Source organism: Anabrus simplex, chromosome 1 (assembly GCF_040414725.1).
Source record: "Anabrus simplex isolate iqAnaSimp1 chromosome 1, ASM4041472v1, whole genome shotgun sequence".
Classification (NCBI taxonomy): Eukaryota; Metazoa; Arthropoda; class Insecta; order Orthoptera; family Tettigoniidae; genus Anabrus; species Anabrus simplex.
The window spans coordinates 237,128,796-237,147,698 of record NC_090265.1 but is presented as its reverse complement, the minus strand read 5'-3'; the positions used below and the strand labels follow the sequence as shown (position 1 = coordinate 237,147,698).

The following is an 18,903-nucleotide window of genomic DNA, read 5'->3' as shown; positions in this document are numbered from 1 at the left end:
GGAGCGATATATCATCATTATGCCTGTGAAAACAGCTATATGATAAATATTTTTGGAGAATTAAGGACTACTGACCTACAGCACATATATTATGAAGAGTGAGAATTCCTTGACAATTGTCGCACAATATTAAACCTTAGTGGCCAGAGTTCTAAGCTAAAATATTTCACATAGCGATTTTTGCAGGCGCAGTGACGATATCTAGATGTTTCATGACTGAGTGTAGGTTAAACATACTGCTTTCTATGCTGCGATTTGACAATCCTGCTACTAGGGAAGGTCGGAGAAGAAATGATCCATCAGCTACTATCTCAGAACTTGTGAAAAACTGACAAGCTGTATACACTGCTGCCTGTGTGGATGAGATGTTGGTGAATTTTTGCAGTCAATGTAAGTTCAAGGCATGCATGCCGAATAAACCTGCAAAATGATATAGATGTTGATTCCCATAGGTAGGGGCCGTACTTTTTGGTAATAGCGATAAGCACGAAATTTTTCATATCTTCTTTCTAGCCTTTATATGACCTTGTAGATACCGTACCGTAACGTATTTTAGCGAAATGAACTCGCGAAATATCGCGAAATCTATTTATTACGCGAATCGCGCAAATAATCACGAAATATACCCCACTTGGTAAGAAAAATGCGAAATCGTATCGGAAAAGATCTCCAATAAACGTTTAAAAGCTCTTGAGAACTTGACTATAGTAGTTTCCTTCTCAGTTGATTGATAGCGCTGTACATTCTCTACACAAATGCACACAAAGCGATGGGCCCTGTGTATCGGAAGTATGTGTATTCAGTTCCGCGATCTCTAAGGCAATCATTAAAAATCGATATATGTTATCGATTACAGCAAATGGCGTTGTGGTCGTAGCAAGATCGGTTGTAGATACAGCAGTGCGCATTATACTCTTTCGCAGTGAAAGTTCGCCGCCACTTATGAACCTTTATCAGCAAATGTCCAGCATTTAAGTACAAAAATGCTGAAAACTAAAGTCACAACAGTTTTTCCGAGGGTCGAGGAATACAACAATGAGGCATTCTATGTATTTGATGCTGCAAGAAAGATTCTAATGTGTAAGTACTGTAATGTTCGCATTACGTGAAAACGAAGAGATGCGTGCGATAAATACTGTAGAGAATCAAAAACACACAAAAAGAAGAAGAATGAAGCAAATGAACATAATTTTAAGCGGCAAATAACAATCGGCGGGCGATACTTTACACATAGCAAAGGAGTTGAAAAGTGATAGAGAGCAATTTGTAATTGACACAACAAAAGCATTCATGCAAGCCAGCATTCCCCCTATAGAAAAATTGGATAATCCTGGCATGAGGACATGGATGAATATAAATGGAAAGATAAATAATACCGACTTAATTATCAAATATGACGATATTAGCAGGCCTATTGTAAATAACTCGCACCGAGCTCGTTACCTGCAGTCGCTTAAGTGGAGGCAGTATCCAGTAATCGGGAGATAGTGGGTTCGAGCCCCACTATCGGCAGCCCTGAAGATGGTTTTCCGTGGTTTCCCATTTTCACACCCAGCAAATGCCGGGGCTGTAACTTAATTAAGGCCACGGCCGCTTCCTTCCAATTCCTAGGCCTTTCCTCTCCCATCGTCGCCGTAATACCTATCTGTGTCGGTGCGACGTAAAGCAAAGAGCAAAAATAAATAAATAAATAAATAAATAAATAAATAAATAAATAAATAAATAAATAAATAAATAAATAAATAAATCGCCTGGTTGAGTTGTAATAATGTTATTGTTTTTACGTCCCACTAACTACTTTTACGGTTTTCGGAGTTGCCGAGATGTTGGAATGTTGTCCCACAGGAGGTTTTTACGCGCCAATAAAACTAGTAACACGGGGATGACGTATTTAAGCACCGGACTGAGCCAGGATTGTACCTACCGACTTGGGCTCAGAAAGCCAACGCCTTAACCGTCTGAGTTACTCATCCCCGGCCGGGCAGCATCAGCATATCCATGAATATCTTCCAGGGATATATGGCTTTGCAAAATGCACTGACCGAGCTCGATAGCTGCAGTCGCTTAAGTCCGGCCAGTATCCAGTATTCGGGAGATAGTAGGTTCGAACCCCACTGTCGGCAGCCCTGAAAATGGTTTTCCGTGGTTTCCCATTTTCACACCAGGCAAATGCTGGGGCTGTACCTTAATTAAGGCCACGGCCGCTTCCTTCCAACTCCTAGCCTTTTCCCGTCCCATCGTCGCCATAAGACCTATCTATGTCGGTGCGACGTAAAGCAAAAAGCACTGAAAGCACGTCTGATAGAAGAGAAGAAAGAAAACATCGTTAGTGACGTTTTAGGAGGATTTGCACCAAGTGTTCGCAAGTATTATGGTTTCCGACGTCTAATGTGGTCAGCGAAAGGGGCTGCTTTGTTTACAAAAATATACTTTCTGACTGTCCCACAACTCTGAATCCCAATAATGTTGAAACCATGCGTAGTTTTTTCTTTGGAGACAAGTCATTCAAAATGTTAAAACATGTAGAACCAAACCAAGTCCGCCTCTGTGGTGTAGTGGTTAGTGTGATTAGCTGCCACCTCCCGGAGGCCCGGGTTCGATTACCGGCCCTGAAACTTTACCCCTACACCACGGGACCGGCAAAAACGTGCAGGCTACGTATAAATTCCTAACTTCCGCCTAACTTCATTTTGAGGTTTTAGTGATTTAAATAGGCCTACCGGTATTTATTTCTACAACAGTTTGTACATTTGGTTGTTCTAAGGTTTAATAACAATTTAATACATGACATGTGTTAACTTTAAAACACCTAATCACAAAATTATTTAGATTTACCCCATACCATAAGGAATATTTCACAAGAAACATCGATCAGTATGAGAATTTATTTCACGAAATACCTACCGAAATAGTGTTAATTTTAACACCGAAATCAACAGTTTTATTTCACCAAAAAATAAGGCCCTTACCCATAGGGAATCTGAAATATTTGTCCTGAATGAGCAAATTTATAATACCAATATAAATGGTCCGTTATTGGACATTATAAATTTTCCAGCCAGCTCATTCCTGGTTGCCAGCGTTTCGCCCTCGTGTGCTAGGGTGGGCTCATCAGTTGGTACCTAGCACACCTACCAATACGCTGGCTAGTGCATACCGTGGAGGCCACTGCGTAGGCTAACTGGAGCCACCGGCAGTGCCAATGCACTAAGAGACTTTGTCTCATCACTAAAAATTGATGCCTGCTTGGCCATCAGATGATATAGATGTTGTTTCCCATAGGGAATCTGAAATATTTGTCCTGAATGAGCAAATTTATAATACCAATATAAATGGTCCGTTATTGGACATTATAAATTTTCCAGCCAGCTCATTCCTGGTTGCCAGCGTTTCGCCTTCGTGTGCTAGGGTGGGCTCATCAGTTGGTACCTAGCACACCTACCAGTACGCTGGCTAGTGCATACCGTGGAGGCCACTGCGTAGGCTAACTGGAGCCACCGGCAGTGCCAATGCACTAAGAGACTTTGTCTCATCACTAAAAATTGATGCCTGCTTGGCCATCAGATGATATAGATGTTGATTCCCATAGGAAATCTGAAATATTTGTCCTGAATGAGCAAATTTATAATACCAATATAAATGGTCCGTTATTGGACATTATAAATTTGCTCATTCAGGACAAATATTTCAGATTCCCTATGGGAATCAACATCTATATCATCTGATGGCCAAGCAGGCATCAATTTTTAGTGATGAGACAAAGTCTCTTAGTGCATTGGCACTGCCGGTGGCTCCAGTTAGCCTACGCAGTGGCCTCCACGGTATGCACTAGCCAACGTATTGGTAGGTGTGCTAGGTACCAACTGATGAGCCCACCCTAGCACACGAGGGCGAAACGCTGGCAACCAGGAATGAGCTGGCTGGAAAATTTATAATGTCCAATAACGGACCATTTATATTGGTATTATAAATTTGCTCATTCAGGACAAATATTTCAGATTCCCTATGGGAATCAACATCTATATCATCTGATGGCCAAGCAGGCATGAATTTTTAGTGATGAGACAAAGTCTCTTAGTGCATTGGCACTGCCAGTGGCTCCAGTTAGCCTACGCAGTGGCCTCCACGGTATGCACTAGCCAGCGTATTGGTAGGTGTGCTAGGTACCAACTGATGAGCCCACCCTAGCACACGAGGGCGAAACGCTGGCAACCAGGAATGAGCTGGCTGGAAAATTTATAATGTCCAATAACGGACCATTTATATTGGTAAACCTGCAAAATACGATATAAAACTCATATGCCTTGCAAATCCTAGGAACGGGTATTTCTTTGATGGCTATATTTATGTTGGGAAGAATTGAGATGGAGATACTCTTTCAGCTGAAGACAGAAAGTTCTCTAAGCCATTTTAAGCTGTTTTACTCTATATGATACTAGCTGTAGTGCCCAGCTTTACTTGGGTATTTTTTAGTGTTTAATTTTAGGCTTTTTATTGCCTATTTGAAGTAATTAATAATAAATACTATTCGTCAGCCCTGTTACTAAGATGGCTTTGATATTTTATAATGTTTGATATGAATTTTTGTAGATTTCTTTATTGTGACATTGACTGATTGGTTATGAACTGTTTTGTTGTAGATTTCAGAATATTTTTGTGTGTAATTTTAAATGTGAGATTATTTAGTTTCACATTAATGTATATCCTTGTGACACACCAGATTGTCTAGGAAGTAGATGAACCTTTCAAGCAACTAATAAAAGTAAGTTAAAACTGTATGTATTTAGGCTTTGTACTATAGATACGATGTATATGATCCAGCTGTCACTGGGACTCTCACCAATCATCTTAGGCACCCTGGACACTATGGGATCAATATTCTCGTCTCTCCTCTCAGTTTGTACATTTTCTTTTTCACCCCTTCTGAAACCCCATGCCAATGGAGGCTGAACTTGAACTGAATCGATATCTAGAGTGTCATTATTCATTTCGGCGACCCCAGCAACTATGGATTCTGTCAAATGACTCAGTGGGGAGCTTCCATTCTGTTAAGTCAGATTTTTAACTTTGTTATATTTTTGCTAAAAAATGGTAACATTAATTTTTAATTATCATTCCTAAGAAATTTTAAGAGTTAAAGGTTAAATGTAGACAAATGTAGTTCCTTGTAATCTTGTAATTTAGATGAAGTGTAGCTTTCCATTCATTGACTCCTCGTCTCGTGAGCCTTCTCACATCCTTGTCACTGATAAACCATCAATGGCAATGTTAAACCACTAACAGAAAAAATGTCTTCCCTTTCTGATGTCAAGTTGTTTAACATAGTGCTAGAGAATAACATTCATTCATTCATAATTACCAGTCTTAATAAATTCTAGAGTTCAGAGGTAAATGAAGACAAGCATAGCCCATTACAATTTTCCAGGTTAGCATCTAGTTGAAGTATGGCTTTCTCTTCATTGACTCCTTGTCGTGAGAGGGAAAATCTGATCCAGTAGGAGATGGTGGCTTTCTTCTCAATCCTAGCCTCCTCGCATTGTTATGCCACCGAAAACCTTCAGTGTATTCGTGCGACGTCAAACCACTAGGAAAAGTTTTTTCCTCTTATTTTAACAAGTCAGATGAACTTTGTTATATTTTTCCCAAAGAATAACATTAATTTTTGATTACCAGTCATGAAATTTGAGTTCAAAGGGTCCTTTAATCTTCTGAGTATGCAGCTAGGTGAAGTGTGGCTATCTATTCATTGACTCCTTGTCTCCAATGAGAAATTGCTGCTTCTTTCCCATTACTTGCCCTCTCAAATCTTTGTTGCCAAAAATCATCAATGTGACATTAAACCACTAGGGAAAAAGACGAGAAAAAAATGTCAAATGAGAACAATAAGTTTTACTCACCAGTCATATGAAATAAATCTTTTCATTTTTTAACTTTGTTACAATTTATGCCAAAGAATGAGAATATTCAATTTTAATTACTAAGCATATGAAATTTTGTAGTTCAGAGGCTAAATGAAAACAAACTTAGTTCCCTGTAATTTTGCGAGTATGCAGCTAGATGAAGGGTGGTTTTCCGTTCATTGACTCCATGTCTCAGGAGAGGAAATCTAATCCAATGGGAGATAGTGACTTCCTTCTCAATCCTAGCCCTTCTTGCATTCTTATGTTGCTGAAAAGTTTCTGTATGTTTGTGATGTATTGAACCATTTTGGAAAAAAATACATCTTCCTATTCTCATAAGTTAGGGTTTTAAAATTGGTTTTATGATTTGCCGAAGAATGATAACAATACTTTTTAATTACCAGTTATATGCAATGTACAAGTTCAATGGTTAAATGAAGGTATACTTGTGCATTTCTGCTGTTTCCCATTTTCCCCAGTTATATTCTGTGTCTAATGGGAAGTGTTTTGGCCTTGAGAGGCTACTCAGAATTGTCCAACCAAGTGGCTGCTATGTTGCCATATGATCCTACCCACTCAATGGGCTGTTCTCTGAAGAAAATATTACCTATCACTTGTGCCAGGCCAAATTATTTTTATTTTAAAAAACGATCACAACAGAAACAGCTTCCCATTTGATACAGATTACAGTGTGTTTGTGTACTATAGCATTGTAGGAATGTCTGAGTGAAATTAAAGAAAAAAGTTTGAATGGTAATGTACAGTGTTCAAGTAGATGGTAAATTCTGACATACAGTACTTGAAGCATTTTTAACTTACTAACCTTCATTTTGTTATCAATAAGTTGAACTAGCTAGTGATAATCTGACCCTAAATCCTAGTTTATATAGGAGTCATATGGTATATATGCTATTATTTCCTTGGTTCCAGAATGGGAGTGGTGAAGTTTCAGAATCGGCCTCCACTAGCAGCCTGGGCTCTAACAGCTCTCATAGTAAAGCCCCGGGTTCTCAGTTACAACACCATAAAAACGGTTCTCACCATACGTTTGGCAGTATAGGAAACAATCATCATGAGGTACTGCTTCTATCATTTTGTTGGGCTGGGGTGAAGATAAGCATGTGCGGCTTGTTTTAGTTCACGTCTTTGTAGATTGTCATTTGTAAATAAAATTCTAATTTAATTGTGTTACTAAAGTGACTAAATTGGAATACTCGCCATAGAATTTTTAGCTTGGAACATTGAATTTTCACACTCACATTAACTTCTTGTAGATACAAATTTTTGATTGATTTATACATAGCATTACAGTGAAGAGTTACATCTTATGTGAATTGTGTACTAATTACTTTCACCCAATTTTGTACCTTCTTAATATCCTTGTTGGCATTGTACTAACAGTCAGTCTCTGTCTATTACCTCCTACTTATGTGTAAAGATATCCTGAAGTCTGTTCAGCTTTCTAGCCTGTACAGGAAATTTGAACTGAAAACAGAGTGTGCTGGAAGGATAATTTTATGTGCAAACTTGCTTCCTACCTACAAAAATGTTGTTGATTTTAACTTAGATTCCCTACATGTTCTTGGCTGCAAATTGAGTTCACTCATCACACGACCTTCCAAGGAGAATACACTATACACTCCCCTCCCCCCTTTCTCATTCTCAATCTCTCGATTGATTGGTAGCAACTTTCCTGTTGTCTGTTGTGTAATTTCTCCAGAAGTATTTCACTAGTTTACTTTTTGATTCTGTCAAAGAATCTTGGATGATCTTTTCCTGCCGGTCAGTCTTTTGCAAAAAAATTTGAAAAGAGAATTTTGTCTTACGCGGTGCCAAACCAGGGATTGATTTCATAATACAATCTTTGTTCGTCTTTCCTATTCTCTCTCTTATACCAGAATTGTTCTTTTTATTAATTTGCAACCCGTAGGTTTCCAAACTGTGTTCCATCTGTTGCAGAAAATTTTGAAGGTCTTGGTCATTTTCATTTAACTTTCTTGCACTCAATCTATCTAAGAGGAATGTGCTTGAATGAGCTCAAGCTAATTTTTGTAATTTTGAAACCAAAATATTTAAAAAATCAACATGTGAACACTTTAATACATATAAATATAACTGAGAAGATTTCAGAGATAAATATGCCTTGTGTGTATTGTTATAAGTAACATAAAAAAAATAATAATAGTGAATTTTGCTAAATAGAAGTTGGTTTTCAATTGCAGAAATATTGGACAATAGTTTGGCTAACATTTTGACTATTATATTGTAGCAGTAAATGTGATACTTTGGTGAGCACGAGAAACGCAGGGCATGTACCAATCTGTTGAAGTGCATACAGAGGGAGAGGGTTTGTTTAGAGAAAATCTTTTTAAAAAAATTTTGAGTTTATTAATAAGTTCAAAATCATGTCACCTCTGTACAGAAGATACAGTAGAAAGTGTTCCTCGCCCTAGGGTTGGCGATGTCCTTTGATTCTGACAGCTCCTTTCCATACCAGTGGACCACCATTCCTCCCTCGATGGAAGTTCTAGAAGATCCAATCGACATCTAGAAGATCCATACGGTGCCGATGAAGAGCGTTGAGATAGACCAAGTGAATGAACACCTTTAAGCCTTGGGGCAAGTTAATGCAAAAACTGCTTTCGAATGAGCATATAAGTTTAACACTCATAAAATGAAAATCCACTCGAAACTCATCGTCGAATTTCAAAATAGTCACTTAAAGTTTGTGGCACTTGGCATAATGTGAAGTTATGCCACACGACTTAGTTCTTAGTTTGAAGCACCATTCAATGTAATCAATTGGATTGGAAAAAATAAGGATGTTTCACTCGTGAATTCAGACTTTTTCACGCATTGGTAATGACATGAAATAAAAATAAAACGAAATTAATCATGTATTAACAGTCCTCGGTTCGACTGTTCATAGAATCGAAACGCACAGCTGAATGTTCGTAGAATTGAAATGTACAGTTCTTAGTAGAATTGAAATGCACAGTTCACATACACAGCCTACAGTTCATTACCTACAAATATTTAGACAGTTCATGAAATGGTAAATTAGCGACGTCATGGTTGCAATTTGAGTAATTCTGAATTAAAGCACAGTCTCGTTAACTTGAAGTATTCAGTACTTTGTAAGGAGCAAACTGTTCCAAATCCTGTCTACAACATTAAACTTTAAATTACGAGCACTTGAAAAATATTCACAAGTCTTAGACACTCGTGTAGAATAAACAGTCACTTGCTGATGTTCAGATGAAGCACAATTTATATCAAGCCCCGTTGGAGCAGAAGTTTATCACTCACAGTTTAAAGGAACTCGTACAAGTTCATACTCGTCGCGATTGAGTTAAAGTCCACAGACTCGAAGTATGACGGCCGCTTCACGCTAATATGGCGGTCCTCGCGAACCGACCGCACGAACTGCACTGCCATGCATGCACATACACACACTGATCACACACTGATCTGCTAAGCGAAACATTACTGTATTTATTTCCGATCCGTGCCTTCACATCACATTCCATAACTTCGTCGTCTCATGTCGGATCGAAATAATAACATTAAGTTATTTATTAGACCACCTAATCAATACAAAATCGTCTTGGATGATTTACATAAATTTGTTAGCTAATAGTGGTACATGTTTCGCCTTCCTTGAAGGCATCATCAGCCATAGTCTTAACCTTAAATTAAAAATAAGCGTCTAAATAACGTAGTAATGAAATGAATTTTAAATTCTTGAAGAGATTTGAAGTAAAATAACATTAAAAATAACAATGATGGTTTGAAAATACAATGTGATGAGATATAATAGTGGAAGCATTAACAAAATTAACATTAGAAGGCTGCTAAAATAAGTACAATGGATAAAACAACAGATTGTTATACAACAAGTAGTAAGATTGCATAAAAGTAAAGTTGATAGTCTGGCGGTTATAATTAGACGATGGCGAAAAATCGTATATAATCAAAGTAAAGAAGAGAGAATAAAAGTCAAAGTTAGTCAAGAGATCCGAAGTTAATCATGATCTTGAAGATAAAAGACGAAAGTCAGATGCATATGGTGAAGTTGTAGAACACGTTGAGGATATGAAGTTGGTGAATAGAAGTTGAAGAACAGTTTCTGCTGTAAGCAGAAGTCTACTGTTGCAAATACTCCTAACTCATAATGTTACAAGCTATCTTTGTCACCGTCAAATGATTCCACTTTTATATGCTTTTTCAACTAGAATATCTACAAACTCACAATTTACAACATTTGAACATCACTTCAAATTTTGAGATGGTCCATAATGATCCTATTTGAAACTGTTCTTCAACTTCTATTCACCAACTTCATATCCTCAACGTTTTCTACAACTTCACCATATGCATCTGACTTTCGTCTTTTATCTTCAAGATCATGATTAACTTCGGATCTCTTGACTAACTTTGACTTTTATTCTCTCTTCTTTACTTTGATTATATACGATTTTTCGCCATCGTCTAATTATAACTGCCAGACTATCAACTTTACTTTTATGCAATCTTACTACTTGTTGTATAACAATCTGTTGTTTTATCCATTGTACTTATTTTAGCAGCCTTCTAATGTTAATTTTGTTAATGCTTCCACTATTATATCTCATCACATTGTATTTTCAAACCATCATTGTTATTTTTAATGTTATTTTACTTCAAATCTCTTCAAGATTTTAAAATTCATTTCATTGCTACATGTTATTTAGACGCTTATTTTTAATTTAAAGTTAAGACTATGGCTGATGATGCCTTCAAGGAAGGCGAAACATGTACCACTATTAGCTAACAAATTTATGTAAATCATCCAAGACGATTTTGTATTGATTAGGTGGTCTAATAAATAACTTAATGTTATTATTTCAATCAAATATCATCAATACGGACCAAAAATGATATTTATTACATGTCATGTCGGATCTACGTGAAACTTTGCAGGAACGTAGATAAAGGATTGGGCTACACGATGATGTGATTAATTTTATCTAATTATTATTGTGGGGTAAGTTATTATCCATAGAAACTCGAGGATCATTCCACACTAGTCTAGGCTCTCTGTGTTGCGGTGAGACAGGCTGTGACGTCACTCGTTCTACGTCACACGCACACAGCTGTTGCTCGCTGTTCAGTCAGTCTTTCGCTGCCGGTCTGGAGCGTAACGCATAAGTTTTTAAATTTCCATTACGGGGACTTAGTTTTGTACCACCGTTACTGGTACATCTCCCCCTCCTGCTGGGGAAAAGAAAATTCGATAGGATTTTCTTTTAATGATGTTCTCTCCTGAAATATTTCTTTAGGTTGGCTGTATTCTAAATGCCCTCGATGCTTCCATCCAGCTTATTAATTTTGTCTAATTATTATGCCCCGTTTTCGAGAACCTGTGGGCAATACTTCGCATAAATGCGAAGTTCGGGGTGCGAAACACCTGGTTTTCTTATCAAAAAATAATCATTGACCCTAAGTGGTTGTCGAAACGCGCGGTTTCGGTATCGGTTCTCCCTAATCCTAGCAGCATGTCTGAGTTTCTCCCTTGTTGCGTCCACGCGAGTCTGATGAGTGATTGCTGGATCTTGAGGTGAGGGTAGTACTTGGTCCCATGGCCTGCCAGGCACGACATCCCTATGTACAATTATGGGGATGTCCTGAGTAGACTCATGAATGGTTGAATTAACACATTGCTGCATCACGGGTGAGACTTCGATCCTTTCCACTGTTGAGTTCTGCAATACAAACGGCAAAACCTTGCAATCTCGCGCATGATTCTCTCAGCGGGATTAGCCTCTGGGTGTCGAATAGAATTCATAATGTGTCTTATACAGAGTTCTTCAAGTGCCGTTTGGAACTGCATAGATGTAAATTGGGGTCCATGATCGGTGAGTAGGAACTCCGGTTTCCCCATTTCTGGAATAATGCTTTTCTTGATACTTTGGAGGATATTTCTGGCATTAGCCTTCTGTATGGGCAGTAGCATCGTATACTTAGAGAAGACATCTGCTGCCACCACAATGTGCCTGTTGCCGCGGTTCGCCTTGGGGAGCGGCCCATATAGGTCTAAAGCCAGTATTTCACCGGGTCTTTCGGGAAGAAGTGGCTTTGGAAACTCCCTTAATAATCTATTATTAGGCTTAGTCCCTTGGCAGACATCACAAGTTCGGAGAATGTTTCTAATATCACGTCTCATGTACTCCCATGTGAACTTTTCCTTTATGATCATCATTACTTTATCCGTGCCGGCATGTCCGGATATTGAATGACAGTCCCAGATAATGTTGGACCTTAAGCGCGGAGGCGCATAAATTCGGCGTTTGGTTTTGGCATGATCAAGATACTTGTATAACAATCCATCATGAAAGCAAAAAGATTGGGCCAACTGTGAGATGTGAAAATAGTCATTGTCATTTGCAGGAATCAAACCCTTAAAAAATCGTATCAATTCTCGGGACTTCCTATCTCTCCCCTGTGCTTGAGGTAAATACTGTAATTTCCTAAGAAATTCTTCATCTTCGTTGCTCATGACTTCTATGTGATGACTAGTGACAACATCAACCGGATTGCGGCTTAAAGCGTCAGCTAAGACCTTCTTTCCTGGTCTGTGGATGACAGTTATGTTGAACTGCTGAATCAAGAGCGCCCACCGGGTTACTCTCTCACTAGTTAGATCAGAAGACATGATAAATGTGAGGGCTTTGTGATCCGTGTAGATGGTCACGGGATACCCATATATAATCTTCCCCCAGTACAACAAGGAATATACAATAGCAAGAGCCTCAAGTTCCGTGATAGTATAAGATCTCTCATGTGGTCTCAACTTCCTGCTCATGAATGAAATGAAGATGCGGACATCAGGCTTCTCAGGATCGATGTGGTACAGCGCTGCGCCGATGCCCACGGAGCTGGTGTCGCACTCAAGGCAAAACGGCCATTCAAAGTAAGGATATACTAACTGTACGCGTCCCTGAAGCATTTTCTTTGTTTCAGAAATAGCCTCCTCGCATTCCTTTGACCATTTCCACCTGTTATTTTTCTTGAACAGCAGCTGCAAGGGTGCCACTGTCTTGGTGTAATCTGAGCAATGCTGTGCAAAGAACTGACACAGTCCCAGGAATTGTCTCACATGTTTAATTTTTGTGGTTTTCGGGAAATCCAAAATGCTCTGAATCTAGGCCGGATTAGGCCTGATCTCGTCTCCACTAGTGAGGTGACCCAAAAACAGTACCTCTGTCTTAAAAAACTGGCTTTTAGGGCATTTATCTTAAAATTTTTGGTTTTGAGTTCGCTGAGGACCTTATTGATGTCTTCAATGTGTTGCTCTAAGGATTCTGAAGCTATCAGGACATCATCAACATAAATCGTTGCGATTTCTCTAATCTCATCGGATAATTGATTCTCAAGTGCCCTGATGAGAACTGCCCCTGAATTCTTGATCCCGAAAGGGAGACGATTGAATGAATATGTAATGTTCTCAAAAATAAAGTCTGTAAATTTCCTGCTATCCTCTGTCAATAAGATGTGGAAATAAGATGACGTCATGTTCATAGTAGAGAAGAGCTTCATGCCTCTAAATTTCCGGATGACATCTCTGAGTGAAGGTGGGTGATCATGTTCCAATACAAGTCTATCATTGAGCATGCGTGCATCTAAACACAAACGTAGACTGCCGTTCGGTTTTCTAACAATGGCCAGGGCGTTTAGATACGGAGTGACACATTTAGAAATGAAACCGTTGTGTTCCATCTCTTTGATCACAGTCCTGGCTTCCTCTCGGTACTTCTCAGGAACTGGATAGGGCCGTTTTTTATAAGGAGAGGTGTCCTTAACATTCAACTGGTATTAAAAATCTCTAATAACGCCGGGTTTGTCATCAAAAACCTCAGGAAATTTCTCAAATATTTGTCGATGTCCTCTGCCACGCGGAAATCGAACTCTGGGCTTTCATCCGCACTGGTGAGAAATTTGAAGTTATCACGACGTTCATCGAACACATCTTCAATAATAGGCACTTCCTGGCCCTCGACGGGTCCCTCTTGACCGGGTCTACTCTCTTCGTAATCTATTTCATTGACAGGCAGAGCATCACTCATCTTGCCTTCGACTTCTATGAATGGGGTACCCAGACCTTGGCACTTCAAACTATTACAGTCTACCAGCTGCAACTCTACAGAGTCGATGGTAAAAAATCGTATGACGTTGGCAGGATAATCAATGATTCCCCCATACTTGGCTAGGAAATCTTACCCTAGGATGACGCTGAATTTCATTGGCGAAATGACTAGGAATATATGCTCAAACTGGACACCTTCAATGTCAAATGTAACTGAAAGCTTGTAATTTACATTTGATATGCCTGTCCGGTACTATCCCTTTAATTTGATCTGTGCGACTGGTATCAATAACATGTCTTCTTCCCCTTCAACATCTCAATTAACCTCTCAGAAATTAATGAAGCCTGAGCTCCAGAATCGATTAAGGCAGTTACGTAAAGGGTATCCAAAGTAATATTAATAACTGGAAGACTTCGTTGGACATTTGGTGTTGTAGGAGTGGGATTTTCATACAAGAGATCTGAGTCATCCAGGTACCAGTAATTAATGTTAGTGACACAAATCATTTCCCCTCTACTCCGGTTTTCAGGCAATCTTATTGTGGTGTTGTCAAAGTTTTTTTTTATTGCGCCTGTCAATTCAGGGTTTATTGCAGGCATCGTATTCTGTCTTCTGGCGTGCTCTTGATATTCTAAAGAGGTAGCGCCAGGTAATCCTTCATCTCGCTTTCGGTTCTGGATATATTCGCGAGTGTCTCTCCATCTTCTTTCGATCTCGGCTCTCGGCGAATCTCCATCTCGAGCAAGCGACTCGATAGGTTTCTTCCAAGTTTGATTACGTCTGTAAGGCGTACTTTGCCCGTATGGACGTCTCCTAAATCGCCGGAAATGAGATAACGAATCTCTCCGTGGTTCTACTTCCTCACGGGGTTCGGGATTCGATCTCGGCGGGTTGTTAACTTTGACATGGTCGGTTGCAACCTCTTTCGTCTTAGTAACCCTGGGCGGATTTTGTGTATGGGCAGTGTCAAGTTTCCTTAATAAATCATCAAGTTGTTCTAGGTCTTGAACATTGGCTGCCACAAGAATTTCTTGTACGTGTGCTGGGAACTGTAAAGTTACTACCTGTATTAACTCCTGTTCTGGCAAAGGAGGATCAAAGAATTGCATCTTCTTTAATTGAGAAATGAGAAAGTCAGAATATTGCGAGGAATTAATTGCTGTGTTATATCTTCTGGAGTACAACTGTAGCTTAATCAAATGATTTCTGAATTCCAAAACCTCTTCAACAAGGCCTCCTTGAACTCATCATAGGTTTTAATGTTAAATGCTGTGTACCAATTTAATGCTTTCCCTTCCAATAATCTAGAAGCTATCCTCAATTGATGATTGGATCGTACTTTATTCTCTTGAAAGTACTCTTCAATGTTGAGAAGGAATTCTTTCGCTGTGTACTCTTCCTTTCCGGAAAATTTTGCAGGTTTATCATCTGATAATTTTAAAACTGTGGATATGCTAGAAGTATCTCCGCTAGACCCTTGACATTGGTGTGTAGACACCTCCTTCTCCACCTGAGATATCCTATTATCAATGGTCTCTATTTTTCCTTGCAATTCAACCTTGATAGTCTTAACTTGTCCACAGATGGATCTGGACTTCCTTTTCGAGGTCCTGCTTCACTTCATTTACGTCGCGGCCTATGCGAATGATTTGAGTATGTGCGCTACCTCGTTGTGTAATTGGGTTTTTACATGCTTATCTGTTTCCTCCTGCTTCGTTTTAAGTAAATTAACCTCATTACTTATTTTCTGGAAGTTAGTCTTAAAAGATTCATGGATGTTATCCTGAATAGAGGCTATTTTTGCTTGTGCCTGTGATAACTGACCATGAGATTCTTTAAATTCTGCCTTCAAGCTTTCAACTTCCTTAATCAATTGATGTGAGGTAGGAAACGAAGCTTTTAAGTCTTCAACTATTTGTAGTTTAAGGTCCTGTTTTACTGTTTCTAAGTCATGGGTGAGGCGTTCGTTTATTTCCGTAAACTTAGAATTAATCTTCGCATTAGTTTCTGAGAATCGTTTTTCAATCTCAGAACCAGCTTTAGTAAGCCTATTTTCCAAATTAGCATTAACTTCGGTAAACTTGGTATTAATCATTTTAGTTACTTGTGTGATACGACTTTCTAAGTTGGCTGCAGTTGCGGCATTGGCCTCATTAATACGAGTGTTAATCTCATTAATACGAGATACTAAAGTAGTAATGTAAAGATGGTAATGTATTTAAACCAAGCAACAAGAAAATCATAAATCACTTGAAAAGAATTCAGATATCACCATTATTGTCCAATGGTTAAAAGTTCATGTTCAAAGTCATTCAAACATTCTCAAAAAGAAAAAATCTCCAAGACATTTAACACACACAAAAAAAATTATCCCACATCATTGATAGCACTTCTTATAATAGAAAAGTTAAATCTTGTTAGAAAGTTCACTGGAATGTTAATAGCTATTCCATACAAAGCACTGTAAATGTATCTGGATTAAGTTGCTAAGTCACACGATTTGAGTGCTACTTTGTCTATCACTGCACTTCTAAATTTGTTACTTGTACTTCAGAATTGAGCCTAGAATGGCCAAGTGTCAATTTCATTTCTACTGCACTCATAATTAAGTTCTAATATGGCTGGGGCACTAATTTCTAGTTCTACTGCACTCCAAATCGGGCCTAACATGACTGCGGCGCCAATTTCTCCACCCTCTCCTCCATAACAGTAAATGTGGTACTTCGGTGAGCACGAGAAACGCAGGGGGTGTACCAATCTGTTGAAGTGCATACAGAGGGAGAGGGTTTGTTTAGAGAAAATCTTTTAAAAAAATTCTGAGTTTATTAATAAGTTCAAAATCATGACACCCCTGTACAGAAGATACAGTAGAATGTGTTCCTCGCCGTAGGGTTGGCGATGTCCTTTGATTCCGACAGCTCCTCTCCTTTCCATACCAGTGGACCACCATTCCTCCCTCAATGGAAGTTCTAGAAGATCCATTCAACGTCTAGAAGATCCATACGGTGCTGATGAAGGGCGTTGAGATAGACCACGTGAATGAACACTGTTAAGCCTTGGGGCAAGTTAATGCAAAAACTGCTTTCGAATGAGCATATAAGTTTAACACTCATAAAATGAAAATCCACTTGAAACTCGTCGAATTTCAAAATAGTCGCTTAAAGTTTGTGGCACTTGGGCATAATGTGAAGTTATGCCACACGACTTGGTTCTTAGTTTGAAGCACCATTCAATGTAATCAATTGGATTGGAAATAAGGATGTTTCACTCGTGAATTCAGACTTTTTCATGCATTGGTAATGACATGAAATAAAAATAAAACGAAATTAATCATGTATTAACAGTCCTCGGTTCGACTGTTCATAGAATCGAAATGCACAGCTGAATGTTCGTAGAATTGAAATGTACAGTTCTTAGTAGAATTGAAATGTACAGTTCACATACACAGCCTACAGTTCATTACCTACAAATATTTACACAGTTCATGAAATGGTAAATTAGCGACGTCATGGTTGCAATTTGAGTAATTCTGAATTAAAGCACAGTCTCGTTAACTTGAAGTATTCAGTACTTTGTAAGGAGCAAACTGTTCCAAATCCTGTCTACAACATTAAACTTTAAATTACGAGCACTTGAAAAATATTCACAAGTCTTAGACACTCGTGTAGAATAAACAGTCACTTGCTGATGTTCAGATGAAGCACAATTTATATCAAGCCCCGTTGGAGCAGAAGTTTATCACTCACAGTTTAAAGGAACTCGTACAAGTTCATACTCGTCGCGATTGAGTTAAAGTCCACAGACTCGAAGTATGACGGCCGCTTCACGCTAATATGGCGGTCCTCGCGAACCGACCTCACGAACTGCACTGCCATGCATGCACATACACACACTGGTCACACACTGATCTGCTAAGCGAAGCAGTACTGTATTTATTTCCGATCCATGCCTTCACATCTCATTCCATAACTTCGTCGTCTCATGTCGGATCTACGTGAAACTTTGCAGGAACGTAGATAAAGGATAGGGCTACACGGTGATGTGATTAATTTTATCTGATTACAGTAGAACCTCGATAATTCGAAATCGGTTAATTCAAAATCCCGCCTAATTCGAAGAAGCTCTCGTTCCTGGAAACATGAGATACAGTTTTGCATGTTATTTAAATTGTTTAATTCGAAATACGGATAATTCGTAATTCGAAGTACAATGTCGGCCCCATTACCGAAATTCAGACTTTTAATTCGAATTTGCCTTTACATTTTAAAACAATAGTACGGTATGTTACAGAGTAATTTCTACTCGAAATTTATCCGCTTCTTGTCATAATAGAACGCGCGTTCCGGAACGTGGAAGGGTAGCTTTCCGTACTTACACTCACTTCGGTGGGTCTACAGTGCGCTTCATGATTGCTAAATTGAATTAAATCGGAATTCTTTTGTATTCAACCTTTTAAGGAACGCCGTAATATCACTCAACAGGCAGTGTGTGGAAAAACAGAATCCGCGAACACTGGCGATGCCGACAGTTGACGAAAAAGCGTAGGCACCGAACAATATTGTCATTGCCGGTGAAACTGCATTGCTTTATTTTAATGCAAGCCCAAACGGTCTTATGGTTTTAAATTTGCCATAGTAGTACGTTGCAATGCACATGGGATGGAAGCGAGAAACTTTATCCCCTCGTCATAGGAAAGTTCGATAAACCACAACGTTTCAAGGGCGTCGGGCACTTTCCATGCCAGTACAAAGCATATAAAAATGCGAACAGTACAGAAATCCAAAAAATACTGCATTTGCACAGGGGGACCGGCATAATTTATCCTCGTCTTTGATTGTGTGATTTTTTTTTTTCCTTTCGTTGCGTGAGGTTATGTT

General features: G+C 38.9%; 1 protein-coding gene across 6 annotated transcripts in view; it reads left to right on the top strand.

The window, feature by feature from the left end:
- The window catches only part of unk (RING finger protein unk), a 337,167-nt gene that overhangs the window by 106,019 nt on the left and 212,245 nt on the right, over positions 1 to 18,903 (top strand). For all 6 annotated transcript variants that reach the window (XR_010861738.2, XM_067158929.2, XM_067158953.2 and 3 more), the window contains one exon: positions 6,831 to 6,977. Coding sequence is in view for 5 of the 6 variants with exons in the window: in XM_067158929.2 (XP_067015030.1) it covers positions 6,831 to 6,977 (147 nt within the window). In the remaining variant the exon portion in view is untranslated. The remainder of the gene's footprint in view (positions 1 to 6,830; positions 6,978 to 18,903) is intronic.